General features: G+C 34.7%; 1 protein-coding gene across 1 annotated transcript; it reads left to right on the top strand.

Annotated features, from left to right (window-relative positions):
• Positions 1 to 24,635, top strand: LOC121418840 (sodium-coupled monocarboxylate transporter 1-like). The gene is made up of 15 exons (XM_041613019.1): positions 1 to 469; positions 842 to 907; positions 2,393 to 2,444; positions 3,620 to 3,687; positions 3,975 to 4,129; positions 5,765 to 5,905; positions 7,907 to 8,036; positions 8,852 to 8,940; positions 9,673 to 9,785; positions 10,167 to 10,237; positions 11,638 to 11,724; positions 17,361 to 17,590; positions 18,908 to 19,008; positions 23,136 to 23,281; positions 24,007 to 24,635. The coding sequence occupies exons 1-15, from the start codon at positions 125 to 127 to the stop codon at positions 24,142 to 24,144; spliced, it is 1,932 nt and encodes a 643-aa protein (XP_041468953.1). The 5' UTR covers positions 1 to 124; the 3' UTR covers positions 24,145 to 24,635.

Below are 24,635 nucleotides of genomic sequence, written 5' to 3'. Positions count from 1 at the left end.
ACCAATTATTGTTTAAATCACAGGTTGTACTACGTTTCACCACACGAACGAATCGGTGCTCTTTCGATTTTATATATATATACTAGTATATATATTTCCATCGCGAAATCGACGATTATCAAAGATGAGCGACAACGTCGTAGGGCTGGGCGCCTGGGACTACGTCCTCTTCGCGATTATGTTGGTGGTTTCGGCTGCCATCGGGATTTATTCGGCATGTTCCGGGGGACGGCAGCGAACAGCCGACGAGTACTTACTGGGTAATCGTGAGATGAGCATCATACCTGTTGCTCTTTCAATGATGGTTAGCTATATATCGGCCATCTCTGTCCTGGGTTTACCTGCCGAGATTTATATGTTCAATACCATGTTCATTTGGAACACCGTTGGTTATGCAATAGGAGCATTGGTTGCCGCCCAGATGTTTGTACCAATGTTCTTTGAATTGAAACTAACCAGTATATATGAGGTATGGTTAATGAATTTTTTTAGTCCTTCGCAAATGAAAAAATGTATAATATACAAAACTAAATCATCTTAGTACTCCAACATGTCCAATGTCGTTAAAGTTTTTTTTTTACTTTAAACAAGAATGAAGATCTTGAGCGACTAACAAACCAATGAATCATTGTGTTTACAGAGAATTACTTATTTAGAATTATTCAAATTGATAGTTTTAACAACAATAATTGCTAATCATCGAATAAATAAAACTATGTGAAGATTTTTTTTTGTAACATAACAAAACTTGTTAAGGAAGAATGAGAGTGCTGTGATCAATATAATTAGAAGAAGAATTTTTAATCCATGAGAGATTTTACTATTTTTTTCTTAATGGCAGTACTTGGAGCTTCGTTTCAACAAATGCATTCGTGTGATAAACATTTGTATTTTCTTCTTTCAAATGGTATGTACTGTTTATTCTTTCTATCCATTTTTCTTTCTGATACCACCCCCTACTTAAAGTTTGTCGTAAATCTATGTAAAATATTGTAAATGATTGGGTATATCATCTAAAATTCAAATCATATAAAAGAGTATATTATTTACCATTTTTATTCATTGATCATTTTTTCGTGAACACATTTCCATAAACACTGATAAAGGATATTTTAACCCGTTCACGGTAATGTCATTTTTCTTTAAAATGTGCTCTTTGATCTGAATATTTGTCTAACATGTTTGCTGAGTCAGGAAGCTATAAAAAATATATCCTCTGTAAACTATACATTCTTTACTTGAAATATGACCCGTGACCAAAATTTATTTTAATGTATAATTGTAATAAACAATTTTATTCCATATCATCTACACAATTCTTGTATACTTTCAGATTATGTAGTCATAAAATTCTTGGGGTTGTAAAGTACTTATGTCATTTTTATACAGATGTATATACTAATATGTAAAAGATAAACTTATTATCAACATGATACAGATCAACAAGATTTGTTATTTGTGGTTTTACATTTCCAAACCATTTGCCAATTTTTTCTTTCTTTCCTCGTTTTACAAATTCTAAAGTATATTATTTTCATTTTGTTGTTAGATGTAACCTATTCTGATGGTGATATTAATTTCGTTTCTATTGTTTGAAGGGATGGTCCGGGCTGAAAGTAATTATATCTAAATAAATAAAGTAAAATTCACAAAGCAAAATGTTGAAAAATTTATCAAAATTGGATGACAAATAGCGAAGTTATTGAATTTTAAAGTTTATCAATATTTTGTAAAAACAGTTAGATGCACATCGTCATGAATATTCATTGGGTGGGCTGATGATGACACATCCGCACTTTCCTTTTTTCTTTAAGCTGCATGAAACATAATTCATTTTTTCATACTTGTATAAATGATGTGTCTCCATTATGATGAAACAAGTTGCGGCAATAAATAACTAATGTATCTAATCAGTTGTCAATCCAATTATTTTAGTTCTTGGTAGAAATTTTTTAATAAACCTAATTTCATATACATGTAATAAAATAGATAAGAACAAGTGGGGATATGACATCATCAGTCGACCTAATGAATACTCATAAAGACATGCCTAGAATTGTTTCACCGGAATAATGCAAATTTTTCAAATTCAATATTTGTTATCCGATTTTGATCAAATTTTCAGCATTTGCTTTGTGAATTTTACTCTATTTATTGAGATGAAAATATCTCCAGCCTGGACCATCCTTTTTTAACAAACACGAAGTCTCGTTCTATTTATACATTTACACACAATGAATGATAGACAAAACATTTGTACCTTTTTTCTGAAATTATCACAATTCTGCTCAAGCAAAATTGTAGGATCAATTAATAAGTTTTGCGGTACCCGGCCTTCGGGTGAAGTGCACAACAACTAATCGTTATGATTTTACTTAATGTTATCTTTCAGTTTTTTTACATGGGAATCGTAATCTACACACCAGCTCTTGCATTAAACGCAGGTAAGGCAAGCAAAACTAAATGTTATAGTAGGAGGAGGAGTAATAGTGGGAGAGGTAAAAGTAGAACTGGTAGTAGTAGAAGTGCTATATAGTAGTAGTAGTAGTAGTAGTAGTAGTATTCGAAGAAGAAGTAGTAGTATAGTAGTAGTAGTAGTAGTAGTAGTAGTAGTAGTAGTAGTAGTAGTAGTAGTAGTAGTAGTAGTAGTAGTAGTAGTAGTATGAGTAGTAGTAGTAGTAGTAGTAGTAGTAGTAGTAGTAGTAGTAGTAGTAGTAGTAGCAGTAGTAGTAGTAGTAGTAGAAGAAGAAGAAGTAGTAGTAGTAGAAGAAGAAGTAGTAGTAGTAGTAGTAGTAGTAGTAGTAGTTAGTAGTAGTAGTAGTAGTAGTAGTAGTAGTAGTAGTAGTAGTAGTAGTAGTAGTAGTAGTAGTAGTAGTAGTAGTAGTAGTAGTAGTAGTAGTAGTAGTAGTAGTTGTAGACGCAGTAGTATATGGTTGATTCTAATGGTGATATTAATTTCGTTTCTATTTACACACAATGAATGGTAGACCAAACATTTGTAACTTTATTCTGAAAGTATACATCACAACATTAGTAATTACATTATTTGATTATATTTATTGATATCAAGGATAATAATCATAACAGCAATTGTAATACTATCAATACCTTTACTGGTACCCAGTGTACTTCACCTGGGTGGTGACCGTACAAAATATCTCAAACATACGTCTATCGAGATATATGTTATTGTTTCTTGTAAGTTTACTTTTAATTAGACTGGGTATGAAAATGCAGAAAGCTTTCTAAGTAACTGACCGCATGTGAGGTTTACCCGTCATTTTTTCGAGCAAAATGTAAATAGAATATTCAAACTTTACAACAAAGTACAAATCTCAGTTGATCATTAAGTAATCAGCATACAGACATGACATACGTGCAATTAAGTGTTTGTTTTTAAACGCACGGTTCAGATGGAGGCCAAATTGAAACGTTTTGCAATTGATTGCTCTATGAGGTTCAACTTAATATTTAGATCTAGTTGAGAACGATTGGGGAGATGGGATGATGGGGAGCGGAAAATTAGGGAGAGATAGGAGGAGGTGGATATACTTAGAAATTTGAATATAGAAATGGGTCATTAATGTCTTTTTAATCATTTCAACCCCAATACGTATAGCAACCGGAATGAGTCTATCTGTAAGCATCATCTCAACGGGATTCGTGTGCATCTTTTATACAACGATAGTAAGTGAACGTGACTACTCCCCCACCATTTCTCTTTCTTTCCCTCTCTCTCTCTCCCTCTTTCTGTCCCCCTAACCCCTTTCCTTTATCTACATATCGTGTATAGATAGATAGATACATACATACATACATACATACATACACACATACATACATACATAGATAGATAGATAGATGCGTTTACAAATGCATACTTTTTTTATTGCAAATTCGCTTAATCTACTACAAACCTTATTAAAAAATAAAATACGTATATCAAAAGATTATGTTCATTGTTTTACATCCAGGGAGGAATGAAAGCAGTTCTGTGGACCGATACGTTCCAGACCTTTGTGATGGTTGCAGGGGTCATAGCCATCATCATCGCGGGGACAGCCAAAGTTGGTGGATTCGATGAAGTTTGGAAAAGAGCTGAAGATGGCGGTAGAATAGTTTTCTTTGAGTGAGTATAGTTTCTTCAGATATGGGTTGTATTTGATCACCTTCATCAATCATCTTAATCTTAAAAGGGCATCTGGCTGAGGAAGGAATGGAAAGGGGTAAGTTAATAGAGAGGAGAGAGCGTGACTTTCTTCAAGATGCAAGATTATTCAATTGATCTCTTAAAACAAAAAAAAATCTTATTTCTCCACCCTGGTTCTCATAAGATTCAGACATATTCAGAATAAACAAGGGTTAGGGTTAAAATAATCAGAGAAAACATCTAAAACATAATCAGGGAACACATCTAACAAAATTTAGAAGATTGATCATTGGGGATCATTTACCAGTGTTTCAGGACTATTAATAATTTTCTTGATTTATGTACTTACTTTATTGATAGTCTTAACGTCGACATTTTTTATTTGCGAAATTTATTAAACCATGTTTGACATCTGTTAGTATTGAGATCTGACTTGATTGGAAAATCAATTCTTAAGAATAGGATTGAAAAAGCAAATGAAAAAAGGCATCGAAATATAAGGACAATAGCGCCCTCAACAGAATATCAAGTTTTTATCCTCATAAAATATCAAGTTTTTATCCTCCTTTTAAGAAATTATCTAACTAGTCATGCTAGTAGCCGATTGGTTAGCTGTTGTGCCCTTTTTCACGAACAATGATTTAGCACGCGCGATATTTCATTTCTCTATTTGTATTAAAATGTTTATTCCTCGAAGAAGTTTAATTTGGTAGGACCTACTAATATAATAGGTGGACGGGTGACTAATCTATATTAATACGTCATATAATCGTCACCAATGGTTAGACGTCGAATGGATTGCCTTTGCCGACGACGTCCTACTTACGAAAGCGACTGGCGCGTATAATCTGGAGAGATTGAAGAGCGCCATCATATTCAACAACAACAACATATCCTCTTTATATATAAAGGAGCATTTACAAGAATAAGAGCCATATGCATACATTATATATATATATATATATATATACATATATATATATATATATATATATATATATATATATATACATGTGTGTGTGTGTGTGTGTGTGTGAAGTTATACATTATACACATTATACATGCACAACAGCTGGCGGCTTGTCATTGTTCAAAACCCACCTTCATCCGACAAAGGAAATTATAATTGGTATAGTGTCGAAAATCTGTCTATCTGACAGTCAATCGGATCAGGGTCGCCCTAGCCACTCCCGTCTCTGTGGTCTAGTGGTTAAGGCACCGGCGTTCAAAGCTGGGGGCCTTGGTTCGATTCCCAGCAGAGACATTTTTTCGGCATCACCAATTATTTTTCCAAAAGGGTTGATAGCTCTGGGAACCTTGATTTATGCTACGCCTACCTTTGTTCTCTTCATTCATTTCTTTACAATATATATATATATATTAAATGTGTGTGTGTATGTGTGTGTGAGGGTGTGAGTGTGTGTGTGTTTGATAAAAGAGGCAAAGAGGTAATGCGTTGCAGTTATTATCAAAGTTTATTTCCAAGTAACCAAACGCTGCCACGATATGAACATAAAGGCGTATGTGAGATGCAGATGCTGATGTTAATTGTGACATTATGCAATTGTTTGTTTATATATTTTTTTATTCAGTTACGCATTTTGAATTTTTCAGCATGAGGCCAGATTTGACGATAAGAAACTCGTTTTGGTCAGTCAACATCGGAGCCACAATAATCACCTTTGCGACCTACGGTATGAACCAGGCCATTGTACAGAGATGCCTCAGTCTTGGATCCATCAGAAAGGCAAAATGGTAAAAGATTAGTGAAAATAAAATCATGAATCGAAGATGATCGTTGCTTATGCGCTTGCTGAAACGTGACAGAGAGATGCAAAGTTTATCCAAATAGCTTTTACTCACAAACTTTCCAGATTATGCCTTAATTTGAAAGAATTTTTTTAAAAATACCGTTTGGAAATCAATATTATTCAACCCTCCCCCAGAACAATCATTTTCTTAATCTTGTTTTTTGTACATAGCAAGCATGGTGTCTATGTTTATTATCTCTGAACTAACAGACTAAAGGTGCATTGGATCCCGAGGAAGAATAAGAGCAATGATATCAATGGCTCTTAAGAAAATAATCTTTTTTAATTATCATGAAGATATTCGCAGATATTTCTTCATAATTATTTGATGCGAAAACTTTTAAACTTGGCAGATCATGATCAGGATTGATGTATACCACAACCGATCAATTACACTTTTTGACAGGAACTGACAAAGAGCTGACGTCAGATTAAAATTATCACCATAACCCTTTATGTGTATTTTATTGGTTTATATTCCATTTACTTCCGGTCTGTTGCTTGTGCACACAATAAAGGTGATAGCAATGTCACCGCATTGCTATATCTTGTCCATTGATACCAAATACAACATAGGTTATAGCAGAAAAATTTGAGATAATCCGATTTGATCAAGTGGCAATACCTTACAATGCACACTTAATCAGCAACAGATTTATATACAGATTTACCCTCATATAAATGCAATCTAGGGAGACAGGAAACTGTACTCCATCGTCTTCGTTTTGGAGTCGCTGGTCTTAACCAAGATCTACATAGATTAGGGATCCATCAAACAGGGTTTTGTGATACATGTCGTGAGGTAGAAACTGTCAGACATCTTTTACATTGTCCAAAATATATAATTGAAAGATCAATGCTCCTTGTAGATTTGAATGAATCACAGCCTGGACAAATAATGGAGTATTTAAAAAAAGATGATCCAGGGATACAGAAAGCACTTTTACGTTTCGTTTCAAGAACGAAACGTTTTAGTAAGGAGTGATGTACTATTTTTTATATTGTATTGTTTATTAAGAAATATGAAAGGATATGATTGTACAAGTCTAATGTGAAAAGAAAAAAATATATATATATATATATATAATAATGTATGATATAATATATACAATATGTTCTGCACATATAACTAACAAAGCCCACAAGTGTTTTCGCCTTGTTGTTGTTGTTTAAAAAAGAAGAAATAAATTATTTTAATGTTTAACCCATCTGTAAGCACAGGTACACTAGCGCCCCCTCGTCTATGCATGGGTGACCTAGGCATTTACGTCCGAAAAATCGGCACAATGTACCGTGCTGACCGGTATGATTGCATCTTGAAAGGACAGGGCAAGCGCAACTAGTTGGAACTGAGCTGAAGCTAGCGGTTTGTTTTTGGCGAAGATTTGTTTATATGCCATTTTGATTAGAGTTACGGCAAACTGTACCATAATCATCCCTTTTTCATATTAGAAGGATGCACATGAAAAATATTTCACATATGTATAAATAATTATTGGTAATAATTTTATTATGTGAGAAGTGAGATTTTTATTAATAGAGTAAATGGCGACAATAGTCAAATATGACTAATCGCCACTCAAACCAATATAAGAAGAAGAAGAAGCTCACACGCGGAAACCTTATTCACCCATGGATTGTCATGCAAATGAGTATTATAAATCATCATCAAGAGTTTTTTTTTTTCTCTCTCTCTCTCTCTTTCTCCTTCTGTTGTGTTTCTTGCCATCTATTTAATCACAGACGTGAATGCATGTACATCGTTCTGATACGATTGCAGTTCTGGTTATTATTATTAATTATATATTATTTTTTTTATTATTTCTGGCTCTCGCTTTTCACATTCATGTCAAGTAGAGTCAAAAGGTTTCATAAGCCATCTCCCCCCTCCCCCACCCCCTTCTCTCTCTCCCTTTCTTTTAATTCCATTTCTTTATATCCTAAGGGCTATATCACTGGCTGTGCTGTCACAATGGACGGTTCTCATCCTCATGTCTTTGTCTGGTGTGGTTATGTACGCCTATTACTTTAACTGTGACCCTCACACCCAGGGCAAGGTCTTCAGCCCGGATCAGGTGAGAATGCTTTCATAACTTGCATCTTACACCATGATGTAACCACAGATTCCATGATGTAACCACAGATTCCATGATGATGTCACTTAATTTCTGGGCACCATCTCACAAAGAGTTGTGATTGATCAGATCAAACTCAAATTATAATGGAAATTTCACAATTTTTGTTTCTTTAGGAAATTTGCTCAATGTCCTTCGTAAACCAAAAGAAGGATACTAAATTGTCAAGAAAATAGTGAATATGTAAATTTACGTTATTTCTAGAAAATATTTTGATCAAACATGTATTTTAGATTTTGATGTTGCTGGCTTTTCATAGTTGAGATTGATCGGATCAATCACAAGATGTACTTACCTCCTAATTAAATCAGTTGCGTAATTAGCCCAAAAAAAATTGAGGGGGACAAGATATGACGTATCGTGCATAATATATAATAAGTTGCGAGCGAGCAAAAGTTTTGACCTGTTTATATATACAAAAATCCAGATTTTTGATAGATTTGACATATGTTAAACAAATAATCTCATTATTTCACCCTTCTCTCTTTTCTTTCCTCTTCTATTTTTTTCTCGGTCGTGATTTTCTTCTTTTTTGGGGGGGTGAACGCCCCAAGCCTCCTATTTCAATTCCTTCTTTTCATCCTCTATTTTCAAATGTTGTTCCCCTACTCCCTACAACACTGTCCCTGTTTTTAGACGATTTACAAATATTTTCACGTGTACCTTAACTCCTGTATTCACCATGTTTACAGTCCTTTGTTAGTGTCTGTATATAATTTATAGTTTTTTCAATGTGTTTTATCTTAAAACTTCAGATCATGCCATACATGGTGATGGAGGTATTCGCTAAGATGCCAGGAATCCCTGGAATATTCTTGTCTTCAGTTCTTAGTGCCTCCCTTAGGTAACATAAAGTAGATCACAATTAATTTGCTGCATGTGAATACGTATTGCATAGTTTATTGAAATGTAACATTTTGACATTTTAAAAATCGCAGCGCGTGTTACACTAAAGGCCTGGTCACACGAGCGTTGTTGGAGCGGTCGTGGAGCGGAGAGAAAAATCATCACCGCTCGCTACCGTTCACCATTTTCGATTTCGATTGTGTTTTGTTTTTTGTTTTCGATTTTTTTTCTCCCAATTTTGTGAGCGAAATTCGGCTCTCTTTCCCTTCCGCTCCACGACCGCTCCAACAACGCTTAGGCGGTGTGACAAGGCCTTAATATGCATGCAATTTGTTAAATCTTTTGCATAATTGGTTACTTAAGTCTTTCTAAATCGTTTCGTTTGTCGCACATGTTTTGTTACAATCTGTTACATAATCTTGTATTTGTTACATTTTAATAAAATTTCGTTACTTTTGTCAGAATTCTAAATGATATATATTCGACCCCAGTCTCCCCTCCCATATCCCTCCCCTTATTCTTTCTCCCCTCCCCCCCCCCCCTCTCTCTCTCTCTCCCTCTCTCTTCTTATCCTGTCATTGCATCGTCTTCAAGTCATCAGCAGACTTTGGCCTTTACAATTCGTGGGTCACCCCCTCTCTCTATTATATAACCCCAGAACAAACTTATTTAATTGTTTCCCCTGAAACCAATAATCATCTATTGTTTGGTTTCAACCTGTTTATTGTAGTACATTGTCATCCGGATTGAACGCTTTGGCAGCGGTAGCTGGAGAGGATATATTCAAGGCTATATGGCCAAATCTAAATGGAAGAACCTACACCATTATTACGAAATTATTATGTAAGTTGTGTAATGAGCAGACGAAACCAAATTCAGTTCGATCGAAGCTTTAGGTGGCTTGGCTGCAGTATCAGCGAGGTTTTCAAAATAATGTACATGATGTAGTATTTACATTATGATGCAACAAAATGTTCTTACTTGATAAAACAAAATTATATTCCTTTACCCAATTATCTTTATTTCGACGAAACTTTCGCGAGTTCAGGCAAATCTGAAGACGATTTATTTTCGATTTTCAGATCAAATGAAATATGTGTTATAATGTTGTTTGATGGATGCGATTAAAAATCAATCATTTATGGGTAAAATTTACAATGACAATGCGAGTGCTCTTATAGTGTTTGTTACTTAATCGATTCCATTATGATATTGTCGTCACAGCTTTTTTCTTCGGCTTAGTCGCGATTGGAGTGGCCTTTCTTGCCATGGTGATGGGGGATCAAGTGCTCATGGTTGGTATCCATTTTTTTTTATTTCCATTTTCGAGTTTCACTGAATATCTGAGAGAAGAAAGATTGGCCAGTATTCTGAAGTCAGGTTTAACCAGAGATACGTTATTAGGCCTCGGTCTAACTCTGTGCTAAAATTAAGGGGAGCCAAAAATTCAAAAGTTATGTTTGTATTGTATATTTCTTATGTTTACTTTTTTGTTTCCTTTTGCTTTCATAATGAAGAAAATTACTTAAGTTAATAATAATAATAAGTATTAATTTATATAGCGCAGCTTTTATATGGATATATTCAGCTGCGCTTGTTCAGGGCTCTTTTTACTTATGTCTACACAGCATATTTTCTTAACTAAAAAGATATGTTTTTAATTTTTATTTGAAGAGAGCCAAGGATGGAGAGCTTCTTATATCAATTCCCAGACAATTATGAACAATTTGGGTGTCATTTGAGTTGATAAATTTAATGTTGACTGGCTGTTAGGGATTTGTGCCCCTATTGGCTCTTCATAGTCGAACCACAACTTTCAACCAGGGTTCAATCTAAAATCCCGAGTTCAGAATACGGCCATTGTATTTTAAGAAAGTTGCATGTTCATAGAACCGTAACTCGGGGGTTTCAAATCGGTCACAAAGGTGAAATGACCAACAAGACAATTGCCGAACTTTCCAATAACCCTACCCACTAGTCACAATCACTTCAATCAATAGACAGCTTTTGTGTTCCAGTGGCACTGTCTTAACCCTATTATTTTCCTTTACAAGTGACCTTCTGATTCTATATAGATTTTTAAAGAAAAGACCCGGTCAGGACGTCGCTGTAATTATCGAGATTTCGAGATACACAAATTTATCTTTTATCTCTATGGCATTATCACCTCGTTAAAATCCATTAATCCATAAAGCGACCACATTCTCTCCACATCCTCAATACATGACTGACATTTAAGTAGCCTGTCGATAAGATGACATGAATATTTGCCAATTTAACCCCGCTAGTAAGCCCCCAACTCACACTACCAGCGAGAAGAATTTAATAATTGAAGAAAGGGGCGGATTCATCACTCCTGGCAATGGCATACACATAGGGGCTTGGTGCGCTTGCCACCCCCCCCCCCATTTTTCACCACCAAGAAAAAAGAGAAATTAAAGGAAAGAGAGCAGGGTGAAATATATTTATTTTGCTGATTATTATGTCAAAATCTATCACAAAATTTGATTTTGATTTTTGTAATATAAATGTCGAAAATTGTGCTCGCTCGCAACTTTTTTTGTATAAATTTTGCCCAATACACCATATCTGCCCCTAAAACCTTTGCCTCATTTTGCCACTGACTCCTTACATGGAACTAAGTGGATCAAACACCCTCAGATGCTTATTTGAATGATATATTATTGAAATTCAGATGGGCTTGTCTATCTATGGTCTTACATACGGGGCTGTCGTCGCAACATTCACCCTTGGATTTTGCTGCCCGAGAATTAATTATAAAGTAAGTTAGTATTTTCTTCATTAAGAAAAATAAATGTGTTATATTGTCTCTCCGGATCGATTTCTTGTATACCCGTAGTCCCGGACGCCAATATGAATATTCATGACTTGCGTCTTCGGAATAAGAGTACGCATACGCGTTGATTGGATCGAGATATTATCTAGGCCTGAGGCCTAATTATGTCCAAGCGCATGCGTTCTTTTTCGATAGATCCAAAACAAATTTACGAAGACGAATGTCATGAACATTGGTGTCCGGAACTTCGGTGGGAAAAATAATTTCGCCCCGCCTCCTTGTCTTTATGTGTCTCTCTTTCATAGAAATATTCCCTCATCAACATTTTGCCATTCGCTATTTGTGCTATGAATATGAATGATATATGTTTGAATTCCACACAATATTTGAACTTTTCATTTAGGATTTAAGGATTTAAGATGATATGAACTTCATTTCCAGATCTCGACCCAATTAACAATATCTTCTACAAAACTAGATATTACTTTATTTTTCTCTTCCCCTTTTTCAGACTTAAACACATCATATTATGAAGCCTGGTTAGATCCATTTTAATTAAATGTAGTATTTCTCATGATAATAATGATGATAATAATTATCATTATCATTATTATTGGTAGTAGTAGTAGTATAGTAATAGTAGTAGTGGTGGTAGTGGTAGTAGTAGTTGTATAGTAAAAGTAGTAATAGTATAGTAGTAGTAGTAGTAGTAGTAGTAGTAGTAGTAGTAGTAGTAGTATAGTAGTAGTAGTAGTAGTAGTAGTAGTAGTAGTCATAGTAGTAGTAGTAGAAGTATTAGCATAGGCGGATCCAGGGGGCGAGGGCCTCCCTAAAAAAAATGAAAAAAGGGAGAAAGAAAGAAAAAAGAAAAAATGGGAAAGAAATAAGGAAAATAAGAGGAGGAAGACGAGTGAATGAAATAAGGTTAGGGGAAGACTTGGATTTTTTTTTATATTTCATGTCACTATATTAAATTTTCGCTCGCGCTTCGCGCTCGCATTACCTGTTCGGTGAGATACATATCTTGCTCAATAGGCTGATATGTAGCTTAAAATATCAAATTTTGGAGTCAATATACAAAACATAATTAAACTCGGACATCAAGCTTTCGTTATTTTGTTTATTTAACATTTTTTTATGTGCTTTTTAAAATGTCTGTTTTAAGGTGTGAATATCAACATTTTGCAGCTTGCGTTGTGCGCTCGCATTATTTGATTTGCAAAGTAGGCCTACCTATTGTGTTTGTGTATTCCACAAGATTCTCAAACTATCGCTTTTCAGGTGTCTGATTGTGAAAATGAAGGCCTGATGACAAAATGTACTTAGATCGAGGCCTAGAATGTGCCGATCCTAGGTCAAAATGATAATAAAATATCACCTCGCGCTTCGCTCTCGCGTCATTTATTGAGTGCTCATTATCCACCTTACAGTTTCCCTATACTGTGCTTTAGATAGTGCTTAAATTGACCCTTTACATATTGGAATATCAAATATTTTCAGCTCGCGCTACGCACTCGCATTATTGGTTTTTATGAGAAAAAATGAAATGTATTTAGAATCTGTCTAACTCTTAAACACGCGCACCAATGTTTATGAGAATACGCAGCTTGATCTTTATTCAAAATGTGCTCAAATCAGAATATCAAAAAATTTCTGCTCGCTCTTTGCGCTCGCATTATTAATGTAGGAAGATACCAAATTATACCCATCCTTTTTCATGATTTACAAAACATGAATTAGAGTGCCGTTTTTAGGCTTGAAATCTCTTTTTTTTTCTCTCGCGCTTTGCGCTCTCATCAATTGTTAGGTTATACCTATACCATTCATGATTACAATAGTGCATAGAACGTCATTTTTAAGGTCGGAATGTCAAATTTTTTTCAGCTTGCGCTTCGCGCTTGCATTATTTAATCATTGAAGTGTGTATCGCCCTAATGGCTAACTGCAAAACGTCCTTAACAGGTCCCTTCTTGACAAGGCCAGAACGCATTATAAAATATTTCTGCTCGCAATAATTATTTATTGACATACGCATCTTGCTCAGGTTCACAAAACATTGCCCAGAATATTCAATTTTCAGGACAAAATACATGAAATTTCAAAATTGTGTAGCTCGCGCTCATACTATTAAAATAGTACTTATGAAATTATTACACAGTTTTGTTGTTTATAAGAATAAAACTAAGAAATGACTGTTAAGACATATTCGTGTTGCCCCCCCCCCCCCTCCCCCCAAAAAAAAAAAAATAAATAAATAAAAAATGGAATAAATAATAAAAAAATAAATTAAATCACGACCAAGAAAAAGAAGAGAAAAGGGAAAGGTATTAGGGTGAAATATAATACTATTTTTGAAATATTATGTCGAACGCGATCATGAACTTGAATTTTTGTAATAAATATATCAAAATTTTGGTCTCGCTTGCTCGCATATTCTTATTAATTTTACGCAATACGCCATATCGAGCCCCTTCAAACTGTGGGCTCATTACGCCACTGGGACGACCCCTTCAAAGAAACAAACAAAAATCAGCTTTGAGTGGACATTTGGGGATAATATGGGTGGAAAATTTTTTCGCCCCTCCCCCTATTGGCGGAGGCTGGATCCGCCCCTGATTAGTAGCAGCAGTAGCAATAGTAGTAGTAGTAGTAGTAGTAGTAGTAGTAGTAGTAGTATAGTAGTAGTAGGCCTAGTATCATCATCATGTTTGCTCAGCAAGATCCTGAGGGAAATTATACATTAACATGATCAACTATCCTTACCTAAGTAAAATATTTTTAAAAACCACATTATTCCAACATGATCATAAATGAATGCAAAGTGCAAATAATTTTAAAAGTGAGTAATGGATTTTATGGCCTTTTCTCACGATAATCTTGAATCATCATTGTAAATCGTCTTTAGAATCATCGTACCATTTACACGTTCACTCGAAATATGTGCTTTGAATTCGAATATCTGAGCGAAGGCGGTATTGTGTCATTGGTGACATGTCAATCAAAGCACTGCACATCGCAAATAAAGTAATACAATGAGTAGATGACAATTGTATTATCTACGGAAGTGCTTGGAAGGTCACGTGAGCTTCGACGCCCCCCAAAAGATGTTTTGGAGGTCAAGCCGTAATTTGAGTGATACTTAAAGGTCAAGTCAACCTCAGAAAAATGTTGATTTGAATTAATATAGAAGAATCAGACAAACACATTGCTGAAAATTTCATCAAATTCGGATGTAAAATAAGAAAGTTATGAAATTTCAAAGTTTCACTTATTTTTAACAAAATATTTAAATGAACGAGCCAGTTACATCCAAATGAGAGAGTCGATGATGTCACTCACTCACTATTTCTTTTGTTTTTTATTGTTTGAATTATACAATATTTCAATTTTTAGGAATTTGACGATTAGGACCTCCTTGCCTGAAGCACAAAATGTTTAAATTATGGAATTCCACGTGTTCTGGGAGGAATGAAACTTCATTTCACATAACAATGACGAGAAAATAAAAATATTTCATTTAATAAAATAAAAAAGAAATAGTTAGTGAGTGATGTCATCAGTTCCTCATTTGCATACTGACTGAGATGTGCATATAATTGTTTTGTGAAATGAAGCGAAACTTAAAAATGCCATAACTTTCTTATTTTACACCCGATTTTGATGAAATTTTCAGTGTTATGCTTGTTAAATTTTTCTCGTTTTAATCAAATCAAGTTTTTGGGGGGTGGACTTGTCATTTAATATTCACCTCCAGAGTAGAATCTGAATTCGTGACTGTGATTCGCGTTCGTGATTCTAGTTTGGTTTCACACGTGCTAAAAATTCGTCGTTAGAATGATTTTTCACTGGAATCATCATTCAAATCACGAATATGATAGCGTGTGAAAGGGCGGTTAGACTGCTGCTCACATCGCTATTTCCTATAAAATTGGCAGCATTTACTCAAGCATCATTAATTTCTTTTGTGTCAGTTAAAAGAGAAGACATTTGAGCATCTATCTAAACTAAAAAAATATTTCACATATTAAATTATTTTTGACAGATATTTGTTGTAATTGTTTTATATGAATTGTTTAATATTGTTATTTATCTAGACCAGAACTATGTCGTGAAATGGCACGATTTCAATATTTTATTAAACCAATATATTTCAAATTTTGTTTCAAAAAGGATTGTCATTGATGGTTAATTATTTATTCCAGACTTTTGCTTATACCTGCATGGAAGTGCATATTTGAAATCGCAATCATTTTTTAAATTTCACTTGATTCTTTCCTTCAGAACATCGTTATCAGTGGCGTAACTACGGGGGGCATGGGGACACGTGCCCCCCCCCCCATTGGCTGGCGAAAAAAACGGGGAAAAGGAGAAAAAGTGGGAGAAAGGAAGAGAAGCATAGTGGGGAAAGAATAAATTATTGTTCATTATGATGTTATATTACAAAGAAACATTTTTTCATAACTTTATGAAATATTATTTGCTAATGGCATATGTCTTCATTGTTCCCGGTGCTCGCATTGACTGTTTAACGAGATACCTCCCGCTTTCAAATCAATATACATCAAATATATTTCCTCACAATTCGAGTTATTGTTATGTAGTGACATTTGCTTCTTTTAAATTACTACTTAAAGTGATTGCCCTATTTTAAGGTCTAAAACATTTCCTGTCCGTGCTAACGTTCGCAATAGTTGATTGATGAGATGTCTGCTCTTCATAAATTCCTTAAATCGGTCAATGTTAATTTTTCTGATCTGAATATAGAAAATTTTCAGCTCGCGCTTCGCGCTCGCATAATTTGGTTAGAGAAATACGTACGGTCTTAGTGAATTCATACAAACAAGTCGTAGAATGCCTATCTTCAGTTCTGAATTTCCTAAATTTTCAGCTCGCGCTTCGCGCTCGCAATATTTAAGTGCTTCATGTGTTTAGATGTAATTCTAACAAAATCAGCAAAGGATGGCACAAGCATCAGATGACTATGCCGAGATATTTATACTCTTAATGGATTCCAAAGATATAGTCCTTGAAATGTCCCTGTTTGGGGTTAATATATTATACAAAAATTTCAGCTCGCGCTTCGCGCTCGCATTGTTTGTTTGTCGAGAAAGGTACATATCATGATTACAAAAAAAGTGATTGTAATGTCCCTTTTTAGGTCTGAATATCAAAAGTTTTCAGCTCGCGCTTCGCGCTCGCATTATTTAATAAGTGAGATGCATATCCGTTTAATGGCACAGCATGTCATTAAAATTAACCATTATTAGGTCAGTATACCTGTCAACTCAGCACGCTTCGCGTGCTTCCTAAATGACTCGAAATTTTTGCTGGTACCCCCCCCCATGCTGTGACCCACTGTACGCCACTGATCGTTATATCTCTTCGTATTTTAACGATTTTTTTTATACATGCTTTTATGCTTATGTGGTCTTTTTACAATATAATGAATTGCTAAGAAATACTGAAGCAGGTTTAATAATAAGTTGTGCTCTGTATTCTATGGTAACAAACGCTATATGCCAGCTATCATTACCGCTGTCACGTAGCAGAAATTACTTTTACGAATGCCGAACAAGTGAACGATACATTTTATTCATAACTATTTTGCTTTCTCATGAAAGGGTGTTTTGGTTGGTACTATAGTGAGCATTGGTATAATGACATGGCTGAAAGTTGGAAAGATGTATGCAGATAATATCAGATCAGACGTTCTACCGCTCTCTGTAGAAGGCTGTACTGTTGAGCAGAACTCCACTAACTTAACATATTATACCACCATGGTCACCGAGGTCGAGACATGGACATCGATCACGGAATCATCGACCAACGAGACACAGACTGATGATGAAAGGTACAAAATAGCTCAAACTAACCCACAAACGTATAAAATACTTTGAATGAATTTTAGCTAACACCTCAAATCTGCATAAAAACGACATGAGGTGATACAGTTTCAATGGCCAATATTATAATTGATCAATTTTTGACAATCATTTTTCATTTCAAGTTTATTTTATACAAATAATAAGGGGAAACACTAAATATAAATAGGAATTTAAGATGATTTCAGTTGAAGTAGAATTAAAATTCGCCAGTCAATGCAAGATGAGAGCAGATCCCAGTTATTAATTCGAATAAAACACCCGTATTCAAGAAGTTCTGCTCTTTATCATTACATTCAAAGGCCATTCTCTTCTCGCTTTCGGCCTTCTATTCAATACTTTGTCTATTTGTATACTCTTTTTGGTATTGTCTGTCTGTATTTTAAACTGCAGGGCGCCTTTGTAAAGCAGTTTTAAGAACTGAACAGGCCTACCCTGCAGTATAAAATAAATAAACAAAATAAATAAATAACACTAAAGCCAACAAAAAGGTGTAATACGTGATATTACATGAAAACATTTCAAAATGATTCTTTGGCACACTCTTTCGTGATGACGTATGAATATTCATTGTTGACTGATTTGATTTTGAAATAAAGCAATACATCTCTTTGTATTAGTCACCCGTATAAGCAGGACAAAGTTTGCGACTGTTTACTGTTTTTAATTTTTTAAGCTAGTTTAATTAAATTTTAGAACTAATGAATAGCATTATTTTTATTCATTGTAGGGTGGATTTTTTTTTAAGAAAAAAAATCATAAAAAGCATGATTTGTGACACGCGATCTAGATATGCTGGTAAAATTTACAATTAACATGTAAAAAGGGTTCGATCTTTTTCTTTTTTTTCATGTACAGTAATGAAGTCTATATTACAGAGACCATGGACCTACTTGGATAGTGTAGGTCGGACTAGGTCCATGCCGTGATAAAGCAAGTGATAAGCGCTTGACATCATCTTCTGTGATGAACCGGCTCCATGCAGGATGCACCTCTGTTGTCGGTCAAATCAGAACAATTACAAGAAACCAATATAATGACCACTACGTCATATTTTGATTTCCGAATGACAGTCCAATATATTTCACAGTTGATTAAACTTTTCCAAAGATAAGCCAGACTTTAATCAAAATATTTTCTATATTCAGAGGGTTTATTAGATACTTACTTTGCCAAAGTTTTGGAATAAAAATATACGTTGAAGCTTCCTGACAAATCTTAGAACTGCACCCCTTTCTTTAAAGATAATAATTTCAGAATTTTGAATTGTCTTTTCCGTTATATAGAACAGCGTTAGAAAATTTCTACTCGTTGTCTTATCACCTGTACGGTTCTCTTGGATTTCTCATCACAATAGCTGTAGCTTTCATTGTCAGTGCCGTGACAGGTCAGTCATTTCTCCATATTTATTTTAATTCATATTCAATATGAGGTATTTGTGCATGGTTATGAACAAATTTCATTAATTCAAACATTTTTGACATGGGTTTTAAAGAATTTTCATGTACATTCCCCATACCACCTTAGTCAAAAGGCGGAAAAGTAATGATCCGAATGTGGATTTTTATATAGGAAAACGTGAAATGTAATTTGAAATATATAAAAGCAGAAAGTTTCTGTATGAAAATAGACCCACTTTGATTTGCGATAGAAATTGAATGAATGCAAAAATGGCATCCGAAAAATGAAATTTTCCCAGAATGGCCACTTTCAATGAGAAGTGGATATCATGCGTGTAAAAAAAGGAGGAAAAAGAGCAAACAGACGCGTAAAAATGCAATGAGAAGAAGATATCATGCGTGCAAAAAAGGGCAAGCAGACGCGTAAAATGCAATGGGAAGTGGCAGTGGCGTAACTACGGGGGGCATGGGAGGGCACGTGCCCCCAATCGGCTGGCCAAAAAAAAAAAAAAAAAAAAAAAACGGGGAAAAGGAGAAAAAGAGGGAAAAAGGAAGAGAAACGTCGTGGGGGAAAGAAGAAATTGTTGTTTATCATAGTGTTATATCATATTATGTTATATAACATAAGAAGCATTTTTTCACAAATTTATGAAACATTATTTGCTTAATTGTGTCTTCATTGTTCCTGGTGCTCGCATAGACTTTTTAACGAGATATATAGACCTGCTGTACTAAAGCCTCTCATTTTCAAATCAGTATACAACAAAATAATATATTTCCTCACAATTAGAGTTATTATTGTTTTAAGTAGTGATATATTCTTCTTTTTCATGACTACTGAAAGTTATTGCCCTATTTTAAGGTCTTAATATAAAACATTTCCTGTCCGTGCTAACGTTCGCATTAGTGGATTGGTGAGATTTCTGCTCTTCATGAACTCCTAAAATCAGTCCTTAAAATGTCAATTTTTCTGATCTGAATATCAAAAAATTTTAGCTCGCGCTCGCATCATTTGGTTAGTGAAATACGTGGGGTCTTAGTGAATTCCTACAAACAAGCCTTGGAATGCCCCTCTTCATGTCTGAATTTCCTAGATTTTCAGCTCGCGCTTGCAGTATTTCATTAGTGAGATGCGTATAATAATCATGATTACAATGACTTCAAAAAGTGCTCCATGTGTTTAGATGTAATTCTAACAAAATCAGCAAGCGCTTGGCACTCGCATTAGATGACTATGGTGAGATATGTATACTCTGACTTAATGGATTCGTAGCTATAGTCCTTAAAATATCCATGTTTGTGATCAATTATACAAAAATTTCAGCTCGCGCTCGCATCATTTGGTTAGTCAATACGTAGGGTCTTAGAGAATTCCTACAAACAACCCTTAGAATGCCCCTCTTCAGGTCTATATTTCCTAAATTTTCAGCTCGCGCTTTTGCGCTTGCAGTATTTGATTAGTAAGATGCGTATGACAATCATGATTACATGACTACAAAAGGTGCTTCATGACTGTGTTTAGATGTAATTCTAACAAAATCAGCAAAGGATGGCAATAGCATTAGATGAATATGGTGAGATATTTATACTCTTAATGGATTCTAAAATATAATCCTTAAAATTTCCTTGTTTAGGGTCAGTATATACAAAAATTTTAGCTCGCGCTTCGCGCTCGCATTGTTTGTTTAGCGAGACAGTTAAGTATCATGATTACAAAACAATTCGCTTATAATGTCAATTTTCGCGCTTCGCGCTCGCATTATTTAATCAGTGAGATACATATCCGTTTGATGGCACTGCATGTCCTTAAAATATCTCTATTAGGTCAGTATACCTGACAACTGAGCGCGCTTCGCGCGCTCCCTAAGTGACCCGAAATTTTTGCTGGTGCCCCCCCCCCCCCAATGCCGTGACTCACGGTACGCCACTGGGAAGTGGATATCACGCGTGTAAAAAAAGTGAACAGACGCGTAAGGATTTTTTTTTCAAGATACGGCACATTAACGTCGTAATACTCATTGACGACTGAAATGGTATATGGGAAAACTTGTTAAGGGTACCACGTCTCGTATCCAATTCTAGTCAAAGATTTTATTTTGTACCACAGTCCAGACTGAAAATAATATGATTTAAACAGCCAGAGAAATAAAACAAACAAAACACTGAATCTTGAAAAAATCAGGCGAGGAATAACAAAGTTATGACATTTGAAATATTTGCATTATTTTGGTGAAACAGTTCTAAACATCTCAATGGGAAAATAGATGATCTCACATCTCCGCTTGGTTTTTTCTTTTGTGTATTTTACTATAAATTTGTATGTCTATTCAAATTATGTCACATCTCCGCTTGTTTTTTGGTATTTTACTATAAATTTATATGTTAATTCAAATTTTGTCTCAAGAACTAAAAAATTTGTTAAAACTGATTTAATGCATAAGATAATCATCACTGTAACTTATTTTATCATACGGGGAACATATAAACATATATATAAAATCGTTATGATTTCATGCAAAAACATAAGAAAAATGAAATTAGGGATGTAACATCAGCCCACCTAATGGATATTCACGGCGATGTGCATATAAATGTTTTCACAAATACTGTAAACTTTAAAATTCAATAACCTCGTTATTTTGTCGTCAGAGTGTGATGGAATTTTCAGCATTGTGCTCGGTGAATTTTACTTTATTTATTTAGATATAATTCTTTTCAGACCGGAATGCCCCTTTAAGGGCAGGATTCCGTACCTATCCGTACCCCCGGTCCGTACCTAATGCTTTCAACTATAGTTGAAAGCATTAGGTACGGAATCCTGCCCTTAAAGGGGCATTCCGGTCTGAAAAGAATTATATCTAAATAAATAAAGTAAAATTCACCGAGCACAATGCTGAAAATTCCATCACACACTGACGACAAAATAACGAGGTTATTGAATTTTAAAGTGACTTCTTAAGGGTTTGTCTTCGTATCAATGAAAATACGTGTTGAGGGTGCATTGTGAAACTTCATGGACACCCAAGATATCCACTGGTAATTGGATATCTGTTTGGAACATTGTTGGAAAATTATTGGAACATTGTTTACCCAGAAATTAATATCACACATTTAAAAGCTGCAATGAACAATTCAACTTTTCTCTTTTTAATGATCCAATACACTTTCAGAGGTGATGAATTGATAGTAATGATAACTTGGCTGTAAATGAATGCAGAAAATATTAGTGATAAAATGTCTTCCATTAAACAATTGCTGATGATTAACATCTAAACAGATTAAGGGCCTTTTCACACTTGAATCTTGAATCATCATTGTATTGATGATTGCAATTCGTCTTTAGAGTCATCGGACCTTTCACACGTTCACTCGATAACTGGGATTAAATTCGAATTCCCGAGCAAAGGCGGAATGTGTCCTTGGTGACTTGTGACTAATCAATAATAATAATAATTAACATCATTTATATAGCGCTTATCATAAAGAATATCTCAAAGCATTGATACGATGAGTGCATGTTTAGTATCTACGGAAGTGCTTGAAAAAAAAAAACACGTTAGCTCCGCCCTTAAAGACGTTTTGGAGGCCAAGCCTTTCATACGTAAAATTCGTACCGTAATTTGAGTGAAACTTAATTGAAATTCACCTCCAGAGTAGAATTTGAATTCGTGATTGTGATTAGCGTTCGTGATTCTAGTTTGGGTTACACGTGCTAAAAATTCGTCATTAGCCTTATTTTTTACTGGAATCATCATTCAAATAACTATTTTTTTTTACCGTGTGAAAGGGCGGTAAATTATCCCGGGTAAGAATTACTCCAAAACCGCGTTTGTTAGAGCCACAACCCGTTCCGGTTTTTAACAACTGGTGATGGGTTGTGGATTCATCATACTCGGTTTAAGGGTCAGTCTTGAGGGCACTAACCGCCTTTTCACATTTTAAAAAAAATCGTAATTTGAATGATGATTCCAGTGAAAAATAAGGCTAAATGACGAAATTTAGCACGTGTGAAACCAAACGAAAACCTGATTAGAATCACGGACCCGTTCACGTGTGAAAGAGCCGTAAATTGCAATACGATCATCATAATGAATTATGTTTTCATATAATTTAGGTTTTAATGATCCAGAGACGATAGATCGAAAATTACTTATCAACGTCGGAGATGCTTTTTGTTGTTGTCTCCCTGCGAAATGGCAGAGAAAGTTCAATATCACAAGTAATTATGACGTTACCGATGACAAATATCCAGATACCAAGGTCAGTGCCATTTATGTTTTTGTGTTTGACATGGCTTTTATCGAAATGCCTACTAGAAATTGAAAATACAGATATAATTACTTGCAGAGTATACGCCTATGTGTAAACCAAAGTGCTATTTCACACTTCAATTTGCGCATGAGCAGTGTGTGTGAAGAGTAGATGATGGCCAATAATGATGTCTAGTGGTTAAGGCACCGGCGTTCGAAGCTGGGAGCCCTGGTTCGATTCGCGGCAGAGACAATTTTTCGGCATCACCAATTTTTCAAAGGGTAGATAGCTCTGGGGAACCTTGATTTAAGCTACGCCTACCTTTGTTCTCTTCATCCATTTCTGTCACACACTATATATATGTATATATATATATATATATATATATATATATAGTAACAAAATATGCTGAAGATAAATGGTAATGCTTTCAAAGCCAATATAGTTTTTATTTCCTCGAATTTTCGACGGACCTCCGTCTTCTTCAGGAGTATATACAATGTGTGGTATCAATCAAAATATCCATGAATATATATATATATATATATATATATATATATATATATATATATATATATATATATATATATATATATATATATATATTCATGGATATTTAATGTGGGAATTGAAATAATAAAATCTGTAGTAGATGAGCACCATTCCAACATTTGAGAATGAGAAAAAAATAGCACGCATTACTACATATTTTTTTTTTTTATCACGCTCTTTAGACAATTCAACCCATCAATGGAACGGCGTACACCAAAATTCCCGTGGATGAAACGTCAAAGGAAAATGAGTTCTTGCCATCTTATCTCGATGTCACACACAGACCATCAAAACCTGAGTCAATAACAACAACTGTGTAAGGTCTAATGTAGCAAGCAACATCAGAGATGTGAACTACATGTATATATAAAAAACATCATTCGATGGATTGTAGATTGTTCGAACGTTGTATGGGAGTTTGATCAATATTATGCGAATGTTTTCAGAACGTGATCTTTAATTTAAAAAAAATTAATGTGCGGTACAATCAAGTTACGATTGTTGATGGTATTTGCCAATAACCAAGCCCTGATCGTTTTTGTGACCGAGTTCTATTCAAATCACATCAATGTTCACCATATACCGTATACTGTATGATATCCAGTATGCCTAACATAATCGTGTCCCGTTCTAAAAGTGTCGATCCACGTTCATATTGGGGCAAAAGTAAATTGCAAAATTTTCGGCGCGTTCTGTTGTAAATTTTGAATGGTTAAAGGACGAGTCTACCCCAATAAACAGTTGATTTGAATGAAAGGAGAAAAATCCAAGAAGCATAACACTGCAAATTTCTTTAAATTCGGATGTAAAA

The sequence above is a fragment of the Lytechinus variegatus genome, chromosome 7, assembly GCF_018143015.1.
Source record: "Lytechinus variegatus isolate NC3 chromosome 7, Lvar_3.0, whole genome shotgun sequence".
In the NCBI taxonomy this organism is placed as follows: Eukaryota; Metazoa; Echinodermata; class Echinoidea; order Temnopleuroida; family Toxopneustidae; genus Lytechinus; species Lytechinus variegatus.
Note: the sequence above shows the minus strand (reverse complement) of the source record. Positions and strands in the feature narration are given on the sequence as shown.